This window comes from Taurulus bubalis, assembly GCF_910589615.1.
Source record: "Taurulus bubalis genome assembly, chromosome: 3".
Lineage (NCBI taxonomy): Eukaryota > Metazoa > Chordata > Actinopteri > Perciformes > Cottidae > Taurulus > Taurulus bubalis.
Genome location: NC_136591.1, coordinates 40,249,690 through 40,261,707, shown reverse-complemented (window position 1 = coordinate 40,261,707; position 12,018 = coordinate 40,249,690). Strand labels below are relative to the sequence as shown.

Here is a 12,018-nt window from a genome sequence, read left to right as displayed (position 1 = left end):
ATCTCAGTACTTTTACTCGAGTACTACCCTGAATGCAGTACTCAGTACTTCCTCCCTGTAGTACTTCGTGTGTCGCGGTGCGCGTGGGTTCAGCGTCTGGAAACCACGTCACGTCATCTGGAGAGCGCGCGCTCCAGCCACGGGTCCCCGGAGAGGAAGAGGAGGATGAGGAGGATGAGGAGGATGCGGAGCGCGTGAAGCCGTCGTGCTCCTGCCCGGACTCGTGGACCCAGCGGCCGCATGGAGGCTGTCCCGGGCGGCCCCTCCTGAGGCGCGGCGCGATGGGGGACCCGCACCGGACCCGCGGACTCGGCAGCCTCGCGACCAGGACCCGCGTCTCCAAGGAGGCCAAGCTCCGGCTGCGCGTGCTGTTCCTGGACGACAGCGAGCGCACCTTTGAGGTGGAGGTGAGTTCAAATTCATGTGTACTTATTTCACCTCTATCTGCGATATGATGATATACAGCATTGTTGCTGCATTTAAAAACATATAAGTACGATTTATTAAATATATCCCATGCTTTTGTTTTTTCTTTTTTCCTTCCTGTATAAATACATAAATAAACACCCGGATTTCAACACCTGGATTCACGATTTAAAACTGTATTTATTCTATAATATTTAATTCCAGAGTAGGTCAGGAAAATCACATGTAATCTATAAAACAGAGTCAGCAGCAGGGGGGAGGGGCTAAGTGCATTTAATACTGTGTCTAATTCTGAGGTACTTGTACTCTATTTTCATGCTACCGTATTGTTCCACTTCACTGTATTTATGTGAGAGCTGTTAGTTACTTTGCAGATTAAAAATACAAAATATAAATCAACTAATAAATTATGATGTGTAATTATAGATTAGCTCCGCCGCATCATTAACGTAATGAACACATTAATGCATCAATAATAACGATCCAATGATATACATTATTCTACATTTACTTTTGGTACTTTATGTCTTTTTTCATAGTACTTTTTTAGTACTTTTGTGGGATTACTACTTTTAATGAAGTACAATATGTTATACTTCCTCCACTACTATCATTTATATAGTTGTACAGTTTTGTAACCCTAAACTACTAATGTGCACTTTTATAATACAGGACTTTTAGTCATAACAGAGTATTCTTGACCATACAAGTACAGTAGAAGTAAAGGATCTGAGTCGCTAAATGTGTCACGTTAAGAGCTCCATGTCTCCCTTCACACCGATTTCTGAGAGTATTGCTGCTTCCTAAACTGTCCAAGAGTTGAAACCAGCAACAGTCCCTAACATCTCAAACTTCTGTCTGGGCTCCATCCAACCATTTACATCCATCCATTATCCATTCATGCATCCATTTATCTATCCATCACATCCATCCATTATCCATCTAGCCATCCATTTATCTACCCATCAATTTATCTATTCATCCGTCCATCTAGTTATATATCCATCGATTTATTTATCAAACCATTTACATCCATCCATTATCCATTCATCCATCAATTTATCTAGCCAGTATTTGCCACCATCCATTATTCATTCATCCATCCATTTATCTATCCATCCATTTACATCCATTTATCTATTATTCCATCAGAAGCAAGAGAGAGTACACAACATATATTTTAAACAGATGCTTAATGCCATAAAGCTGCTGTAGTTCCTCAGAAGCGAGAATATTCTAGAAATACTCAATAAGATACTAATTACTGCCTTCAATTAAAATATAATTTTAAGGGAAAGTGTTAAAACTTGAAGAAAGTCAGCTTCTCAAATTCAAATTGTTGCTAATTTTCTTTGTCTTGCATGTTGCTTAACTAAATATATTTGGGTTTGTTAGTCGGAAAAAAACAAGCAACTTTAGGAGATAAGAAGAAAATATTCCATAGATAATCTGATGATGAAAATAATCCTTTGTTGCAGCCAGAGATGGATTCATGAATGGATGACAGGACAAAATGAAAACCAAAAATAACAATGAAGACTAAAAGACACTTTTATTAATTCATAATTAAATAAACATTGGGACACAAATAATCTTGTGAACTAGTTTTGTTAAGCAGTTAGAAATCGTGAATGGAAAACGTCCTCACCAGCACATGAAATATCCTAATTATCAATTAAACATTGTTCTTGCAGTGAAATGCCAACACGACAACAAAGATCAAGCTAAAATCATTAAAAGTTGAATCAACGCCTTGCTGTGAGCCTCATAAAACATAATAATGATCTTTGTTGAGCGACTGCAATAAATTGTCTGCGACAGATTTACATTAAATACAAATAATTAAATTCACGTGAATTTGCTAATAACATTTCTTGAAAATAAACTTAACGAATCAGAAAAATACCAAGAACATCTGATGTTTTTTCCCGAAGTGGTAACGGCTGAAATGTAAACACTGCTATCTATGAACCGCCGTGTACGTGTGTGTGTGTGTGTGTGTGTGTGTGTGTGTGTGTGTGTGTGTGTGTGTGTGTGTGTGTGTGTGTGTGTGTGTGTGTGTGTGTGTGTGTTGCTTGTAGTATTGTGTTAGCAAAGTAGCTCCCGTTTTCCACGCCTATGCTTTCTCTGTCGGTTTCCCAGGGGCCTCCGGGACCTTTAGCATCTAGGAGGAGGAGGAGGAGCAGAGAGATGTAGGAAGAAATAGAAGCAAGAAAGAAAAGAAAAAAGGGGGATGAATGGATGGATGAGGGCAAAAATAAACTCTACCCACCCTGTGATAAATATAGTTTATCTGGACACGTGTGTGTGCGTGTGTGTGTGTGAGAGACCAAACCCACACTTAGATGTGGAGGTGGAGGATAAAAGATGGTGGATAGACAGAAGTGAATCCAATGTGGTCTTAAACCTGCATTATCTCTCCTGACCACCAGGGGGCGACTCATCTGGTTGTATAGAAGTATATGCTTCATGTGTTAAAGCTGCATTCTCTCTCCTGACGACCAGGGGGTGACTCCTCTGGTTGTATAGAAGTATATGCTTCATGTGTTAAAGCTGCATTCTCTCTCCTGACGACCAGGGGGTGACTCCTCTGGTTGTATAGAAGTATATGCTTCATGTGATAAAGCTGCATTCTCTCTCCTGACGACCAGGGGGTGACTCCTCTGGTTGTATAGAAGTATATGCTTCATGTGTTAAAGCTGCATTCTCTCTCCTGGCCACCAGGGGTGACTCCTCTGGTTGTATAGAAGTATATGCTTCATGTGTTAAAGCAGCATTCTCTCTCCTGACGACCAGGGGGCGACTCCTCTGGTTGTATAGAAGTATATGCTTCATGTGTTAAAGCTGCATTCTCTCTCCTGGCCACCAGGGGTGACTCCTCTGGTTGTATAGAAGTATATGCTTCATGTGTTAAAGCTGCATTCTCTCTCCTGACGACCAGGGGGCGACTCCTCTGGTTGTATAGAAGTCTATGCTTCATGTGTTAAAGCTGCATTCTCTCTTCTGACCACCAGGGGTGACTCCTCTGGTTGTATAGAAGTATATGCTTCATGTGTTAAAGCTGCATTCTCTCTTGTGACCACCAGGGGGCGACTCCTCTGGTTGTATAGAAGTCTATATAAATGACTCCACTTCTCTTGATGTATTCCCTCAGTAAACATTGTAAACATGAGTTTATGTCTCAATCTCTAGTTTCAAGTCTTCTTCCATACAGCATGATGTTCATTTAGTAAATTATGGTAATTTAGAGTCAAACAGACCATAAAGCAAAGGACGCTCTAGGGCGGGGCTTAAAGGTGATTGACATGTCTCTACCACGGCGTTGTTAAAACCAACATTGTAACTGGAAAAATAGTAAATTATGGTCATTTAGATAAAATGGTAGACGCCGTCTTTACATCACTCCACCTCATGCCAAATATATGCAACTCAACACCAGCTTATTTTTTATTTTTAAACATCTAAATAGACACAATACAAAAAAAGAAATACATCTAGTAAAGTTGTATTTCCTAAAAAAGCATTGTTCTCCATCACATGCTTAAAACAGATGAATTTTGAGGCACCAGATTGGACCACGAAGTAGCTTTCCACTCAATTTGTACTCTATTCCGCTCTATTGAAATTAACTGCTCCGTTGTTCTGGGGGCGGCCATTTGTTTCCAGTAATCATCGGTTAGGCCTGTGTTCTCTTTATAATCGGTTACAGCTGCTCCGTCCTTCCTCTTCCTCCCTCTCATGACAAGTTAATGAAGGGCGTCCAGCGACCCCCGCCGGGGCGCTAAACGCCGGCTCGCAGACAGCAATCGATAAAAAAAAGAAACCTTGTGGTGCAATGCATAAGCAGCATCTATGTAATTAGAGAGAGGAGAGAGGGATGGAAGGAAAAGAAGAGAGAGCAGGAGGCATGAAGAAGTTTGAGGTGGATAGGATTAAATAGGAGGAACTGATCAAATCAAAATAAACACAAATAAATATTGACAATACAACAGTCTTCATAAGATACCTTATCAAAACTTCCACAGTTCAACAAAACAATACTGAAATCACAAAAAATGCATTAAATATATTAAATATCTATTATTTAAAGAGGGTTGTGCCATACCATAACATTTAATAATTTCCCTGTCTAGAAGAAAAGGGAAAATACACAAATTGCTATATATTAACTGTTAACCAAACACGCTGTTACTTCCGTTAGCCAAACACGCTGTCACTTCCGTTAGCCAAGCACACTGTCACTTCCGTTAGCTGTTAGCCAAACACGCTGTCACCTCCGTTAGCCGTTAGCAAAACACGCTGTCACCTCCGTTAGCTGTTAGCCAAACACGCTGTCACCTCCGTTAGCTATTAGCCAAAGACGCTGTCACCTCCGTTAGCTGTTAGCCAAAGACGCTGTCACCTCCGTTAGCCGTTAGTCAAACACGCTGTCACTTCCGTTAGCCGTTAACCAAACACGCTGTCACTTCCGTTAGCCAAACATGCTGTCACTTGGATTAGCCGAACGCATGGTCACATTTTAAAGTTAGAGTTACTTTAAGTTAAGAGTCAGAGTTACACTAAACAATAATCTTCATTTGTCGATTAATCTCAATTTAGAATGTATTTTTATAACAGAAATTAATGATTTCAACAGAAATTAGCGTGTAGAGCCGAACCCATATATTGCCCACTTTTCAGCACATGACATGATGACATGAAACAGACATAACAACGTTAGACTTTAGTTTTTCATAATCCTGCAGTCATGCACCAGTAGAAAAGTGCACGACAAATTATAGCTTATTCACAACCCAAAAAATGATGAAATCAAGCATCTGCATGTCTTGTTTCTGACCTTTTTTTGTGTGAAAGGCAAAAGAGTCAATGAACCTCCAGCTCATATTATACAAACTCTCATTATGCAAAGTGAACTAAGTAACAAAGAGCTGCACCACATTGCCCCCTGGGAGTCCCCGAATCTCAATTTAAAAAATCCAATCATCCCTCTCACTCACTCTCTTCCTCCATCTTTTTAATTCTCTCCCAGCAAAAGGTTTTAGGAGGCGACTTCTTCAACAAAGTGTGTGGCCATCTGAAGCTGCTGGAGAAAGAGTACTTTGGACTGGAGTTCAGGCACCACGGCGGCAACTACGTAAGAAATGCAGAAACACACGAGCGAAGATTATTTAGGGGTTTCTTTGTCATGTATCTGTGTTTCGGTTGCAGGTGTGGTTGGAGCTGCTGAAGCCGCTGGTCAAACAGATTAAATGTAAGTTTCTAAAGCGTCTGTCATCTAACGTGTGGTTCAGTGGATTCAGGCTAGTTATCTTTTATTTTGAAATTAAAGAAAGATGAGCCGAGAGTTGGAACTATGATCGGTAGTCAAATGATCATGATTGACTAAACGAGAAACGTATTTAACTTGCAAACTCAAAAGTTTAATTCATGGCACAATTCAAACAGGATTAAAACGTTATTTGTCTCTGGCCGTTGACTTGCATGCATTTTTTCTTTCTTTCTGAAATAAGGTCCCAAGGGGGAAACCGGACCTCTTTCATTTTTTAAAAATTGTTTTGCACAATGTTTCTGCTCATTTATATGGTCCAGGCTCTTCTCGTTCAGCTCTTTACATTTCAATTGAATGTGCTGTAATTCGTAGATATCCCACAAAATCAATTTGTATGTAATAACGAACCAGAAAGTATTAAAAAACGCAAATAAACACATTGAGGTATTTCACCCAGGAGACCGCTTTTAGTGTCTTGTGTGTGACAAGATTTATTTGTTGCATAACTTATTTCAATCCTTCCGTGGTTGAACCCCAATCTTTTTCTAAACCCAACTATGTATTTTACGATCTTTTCCTAAACCTCACAAATTATTGCACCATCTTTTCTTAAACCTAGTATTAACCTAGAATTTTGTGTTGCCTAAACCTAACCAAGTTGTGTCCTGTGATGAGGGAAGTTTATTTTAAAAAGAATGTATGCAGAAATTGACACGTGTTGCAGGACTTTAGTTGGAAAATGCAAGAAAAACGAGGATTGTACGAACCTTTATGTGAGGATTTGTTTGATATGACCAGTAAATGTGTTACATGAGACTTCTATGTGATAATCATGAGCCCGTTATGAAAATTAAACTTGAATTGCATTCACAGTTTTCAAGTGAGTTTTAGAATGAAATACATTTTAATTTCAAAATAAATGGCTGTTTGTTTTGTCTCCATTGGAATTTTAACAATCAGAACCGTTAGACTCATCTATATTGGGTTTTGATCTTTTTCAGTGTATTGACTTTTATTTTGTTGTGTATTTTAGCTTCTTTTTCCTCTCTCTCTGTCTTGTCAGACACCAGTGATCTGTTCTTCAGGTTCATAGTGAAGTTCTTTCCACCAGATCCTGGACAACTGAAGAGAAGCCTCACCAGGTAACAGCGTCCTCCGACATGATTAATGTTTGCACTAAAAATTGCAATCATAGATTATCTTAACGTGTGTGTGTAGGTATCTTTTTGCCTTACAGATAAAGCAGGACTTGTCCAACGGCAGTCTGACCTGCAATGACAACAGCGCCGCCCTGCTGGTCTCTCACATACTGCAGTGTAAGCGTCACGTTAAAACAGTTTCTCATCACCTTCCTGTCCAGTGAGAACATTGCATCTCCAGATGTGTTGATGCTGAATGTTTGTGATAAACCAAAGGATGGCGTGTTTTCTTTATGTGTTGAGAAAATCCTCTTACGCTAGTTGGATCAACTGGAAAATACATCGACACAAAGCTATTTTTCTGCTGTTTTTCTTTTTAGAGAAACAAGGTCCTCACGGGATTTGATGATCTCATAGAATAAGATGTACATTAAACTAGCCAACAGGATATAAGTATTACATTGGAACATACACATAAATGGAGCAGTAATATTAATCCAGAAATATCACATATGTATGGTAAAACATTTTTCCTGATCAATCACCAACTACTTTCAGTACATTTTGCTTGTAATGTAGGTGTTGTATACAGACATTTTACTTCTAGTAGATTCATTTTATTATTTGTGCAAACATTGCTATACCAGGTGTTATTTTTCTGTAAATGTGTGTGTTGCAGCAGAGATAGGGGATTATGACGAGGAGCTGGACAGTCACCATTTAGCGATGAAGCAGTACGTCCCCAACCAGGAATATCTAGACCACAATATCACCAAGTTCCACAGGAAACACAGGTACTCATTCTGTGGGTCTTACACCTGCATTCTCTCTCCTGACCACCAGGGGGCGACTCCTCTGATTGTATAGAAGTCAACGCTTCATGTGTTAAAGCTGCATTCTCTCTCTTGACCACCAGGGGGCGACTCCTCTGATTGTATAGAAGTCTATGCTTCATGTGTTAAAGCTGCATTCTCTCTCCTGACCACCAGGGGGTGACTCTTCTGGTTGTATAGAAGTCTATGCTTCATGTGTTAAAGCTGCATTCTCTCTCCTGACCACCAGGGGGGTGACTCCTCTGGTTGTATAGAAGTCTATGCTTCATGTGTTAAAGCTGCATTCTCTCTCCTGACCACCAGGGGGTGACTCATCTGGTTGTATAGAAGGCTATGCTTCATGTGTTAAAGCTGCATTATCTCTAGCGACTTCTCTGGTTGTATAGAAGTCTATGCTTCATGTGTTAAAGCTGCATTCTCTCTCCCGACCACCAGGGGGTGACTCCTCTGGTTGTATAGAAGTCTATATAAATGACTCTACTTCTCTTGATGTATTCCCTCAGTAAACATTGTAAACATGAGTTTATGTCTCAATCTCTAGTTTCAAGTCTTCTTCAATACAGCATGATGTTCATTTAGTAAATTATGGTCATTTAGAGTCAAACAGAGCATAAAGAAAGGGATGCTTTGGTGATTGACAAGTCTCTACCACGACGTTGTTAAAACCAACATTGTAACCGGAAAAATCCAAGTTGCCGACCCCTAAAAAAAAAGATGGCGACTGCTAAATAAACTCAAGACCAAAAACCAAAGGGTGATGTGTGTGCTAGGTCCACTTCGTACTGTCTGTGGTTGATTTTCACCCAAACACAGGGCCACAAATATGGAGTAAACAAAGTCGACAGAACCTCACATTAATGAAACCCAACGTCATTGATGGTAAACATGTGTTTGGTTGTTATGTTCTCTGTAGAGGTGCATCTCCAGGAGACTCTGACATCCAGCTGCTGGAGGTGGCGAGGAAGCTCGACATGTACGCCATCAGGCCTCACCCCGCTCACGACGGGGAGGGAATGAGGATCAACTTGGCGGTCACACACTCTGGAGTCCTGGTCTTTCAGGTTAGTGGTTCACGGTCTCAAACGTAAAGCTGGCGTGACTCTACTCGGCCAGCAGGAGGTGCTGTTTGTAGCAGCTCAGCTACAGGGAGAAGGGTTCGTCTGTTGGTTGGTCCAAAGTAAGATATCTCAACACATATTGAGTGGATTGACAATAGATTTGGTGCAGACATCCAGGGCATGCAGACGGTGAATCCTAAAGAATTTGGTGATCCCTCAACCTTTTAATTTTGCCCCACCGCCATGTGAAAACCGACCAAAATCTTTGTCGTCTTGCACCGAAGGACATTTTGATGTTTTTTTGTTCCTCACTTTCTAGGGAAACACCAAAATCAACACGTTCAGCTGGGGGAAGATCAGAAAGCTAAGCTTCAAGCGCAAACATTTCCTCATCAAACTACACGACAAAGTCGGGGTGAGGACACTGCGCTTGTTAAATATCTATCCGTGCACGTGCCGTGTGCGTCTATTGATGGGAAGTGTTTGTCCATGCAGCCGTCGTGTAAGGACACACTGGAGTTATCCATGGCCAGCCGAGACGTGTGCAAGTCCTTCTGGAAGACGTGTGTGGAGTACCACGCCTTCTTCCGGCTGTCCGAGGAGCCGAAGACGATGCACAAAACACTGCTGTCCTGTAAAGGCTCCAGCTTCAGATACAGGTACGACACACACTGCGTGGTGTGAACGGTAATAAGCCCCAGTCGATTTTCACGTAAAATACTTACATTTCTGTAATAAAGTGTGGAGAAAATAGCAGAAAATGGAAATACTTAAGTAAAATGTTGAGGTACTTGAGTAAACCAGTGAGAGGTTCACCTCCTGGTTGGCTTACAAATATATACAATATTTTAAAAACATTGTTTGTGTGTGGCAGCGGACGGACGCAGAAACAGCTGCTAGAGTGTATGGGATCAGGGGAGAAGAAGCCTTCGCACTTTGACAGGTGAGAATAAACTCATCTGATCGTAGTAAACACAGATTCTGATGCTAAAATGTCCCCCTTTTATGAAAAACTCAGAGGTTTGAAGTTACTCGCTTCTCTTATTGTTGAATTGAAGAACTCTTCTTTTGGTTCTCATCTGTTATGCCTCATCATGTCTTTTTGTCTTCATCAGGACTTACGGTCAGTCAGACTTTGATCCCAGACAGTGTCGCTCTTCTCCCGATCTCCTCACGGACGTCTCCAAACAAGTAAGAAAAACCACCATTTACGCATATAAACATGCATATGGACGTCTTTTCTGTTCGTACACATGATGATGATGATGATGATGATGATTTTTGTAGAACAATTCAAAGAAGTGTTGTTGGCTAAACTAATCAATTAATCGTTTGTAATTTTTCATGCAAACTGACGTCTTTTCTTGGTTACATCCAGTAAATTGAATATCTTTGGGTTTACGTTACCTTTTTTTTCAGTTTTCCGATATTTTATTGACCAAACGATCAATTAATAGCTGGTAAACATAATTGTTGCTTGCAGTATCGTCTAATATTTGTGTTTTTTACCTCCTTAGGTGTATGAGCAATCCCACCTGTTCACCCGGTCGGGTCACGCCTTGGCGGTCTGCAGTCAGGACGAGTTGGACCCACGCCACCGAGGCGTGGACGACGTGGACTTCGGAGGAAGAGGAGGGGCTAAACGCAGCCAATCGTCCGTCGAGGTCGCCCACAGGACCCGGCCTCTCACCCTAGTCGCCCCTCTCTCTCCATCTATTCACACGTCAACCCCCTCGCCCAAGACGAGATCGGCCTCCACGTCCGTGATGGAGGAGATGAGGGGCGGACGCGTCGGGGTGCAGCGCCAAGCCCAACGGCTAGCCGGCGTCTACGGCAACCGCTCGCGGCGGCGGCCCAACCCCCAGCCGCATCCGGACGCCGCTCAGCAGCTGGTGCTCCTCTACCCAAACAGTCCGGCCTACCAGTATCGGCCAATCCTCCCAAGATTCCCGCTGGCCGGTTCCTCGCCTCTCAACCGATACCCCTACCTGTCGGACTACGTTGCCGTTTCCTCGCTGGAGCGCTTCCCGCAGGAAAGGAGGCGGGAATACGTGGCGATGGGCGGTCTGTCGCGGCCGCCTTTCTATCCGCGGGGCCGCGACTCGCCGTCGCTCTCGCCAATCAGGAGGAACCTGCGCCCCTCCGGGTCGGGTGGGCTGGGATTGGCTCGAGTTTACCAGCCAGGGAGTAACGGGGCGAGGCTCCTGGGCGTCGGCCGCACGGAGGCGGGTCATTATAGCGACGACTCCAACTTCCTCCCCGGGCTGCCTCGCCGCGTGGCGAGCCAACCCGACGTCAAGTTCCACCTCTCGAGGAGTTCCAACCCCGCCTTCGACCCCGCCTCCGAGTTCCGTCCCCTCGGTTACTACCCCCACCTGACGCGCCCCTCCAGACCCACCTACCTCCCGCTGAACTCCTCCCCTCTGCCCGAGAGACCCGCCTCGCTTTGCATGATCGGAGGAACCTCTGGGAACTACAGCGACTCGGACCCGGAGGTTTTCTACCCGTACTACTGCCCGCCGCCCCCGCTGGGCAAAGTGCTGCAGACTCATCCCGGACTCGCCAGGATGAGGTTCTCCTCCGGGAGCCTCCAACTGGACGAGGAGGAAGAGGAGGAGGAGGAGTATAGAGCAGCGAAGGAGAGAGCGAAAAAAGAGTTTCAGGGGGAAGAAGATAAGAAAGGGAAGACGGGAGGCGGGACGAAAGGTCCTGCAAAGATTACTGAAGTCACTCTGTAGATGAAGACGGAAACAAAAAGGTTCATGATATGATCACAGTCAACACATAAGAGACTGTGGAGTAATCAAAGGTGTATGTTGTTTTTGAGGTGTACTGGCAGATGAAATGTACTGTTTTTGCCTTGTTTTACTGAACACCTCAGCTTCTTTAGTAGCGTCATTACGGGTACAAGCTCGCTCATGTTGATGATCAAAATCTCTAAAATGTTCTATTACTGTACCCCACCTAGCTGATCAAAGGTCCAACCATTCGTTGCTGCCTCGGCCTTTTTATATCCAGCCATCAGTTCACGTGTTGTTATGCTACTACGGCTGGCGATGCATTGAAGGAATTCAGATTTTTGAGTCTGTATGTGTAAAATATCAACATTGGGAACATTGATTTACCACAAGATGCACAGCATTAGGGTCGACAGTCATTAGCTGTATGGGATGCATTCTTTTTTAAATATCCACAACGATGTTTGTCCTGCAGGTGGAACAGGTTAATTATAGTATTCCGTCTTTGAAAATTGTGTTTTAACTTGTTACATTTGGCAGACCATTAACTGGCCA

The 12,018-nt window shown here is 43.0% G+C and overlaps 1 protein-coding gene across 1 annotated transcript; it reads left to right on the top strand.

Moving 5' to 3' along the window:
• Positions 1-281: 281 nt before the first annotated feature.
• Positions 282-11,463, top strand: LOC306734642 (FERM domain-containing protein 7; the record flags this gene model as incomplete). Its single annotated transcript, XM_079216004.1, has 12 exons — positions 282-407; positions 5,456-5,560; positions 5,635-5,677; positions 6,759-6,837; positions 6,914-7,011; positions 7,514-7,628; positions 8,581-8,728; positions 9,045-9,140; positions 9,221-9,384; positions 9,600-9,668; positions 9,841-9,916; positions 10,243-11,463. 12 exons carry the CDS (start codon positions 282-284, stop codon positions 11,461-11,463), a joined length of 2,340 nt encoding a protein of 779 aa, XP_079072130.1.
• Positions 11,464-12,018: the final 555 nt, after the last annotated feature.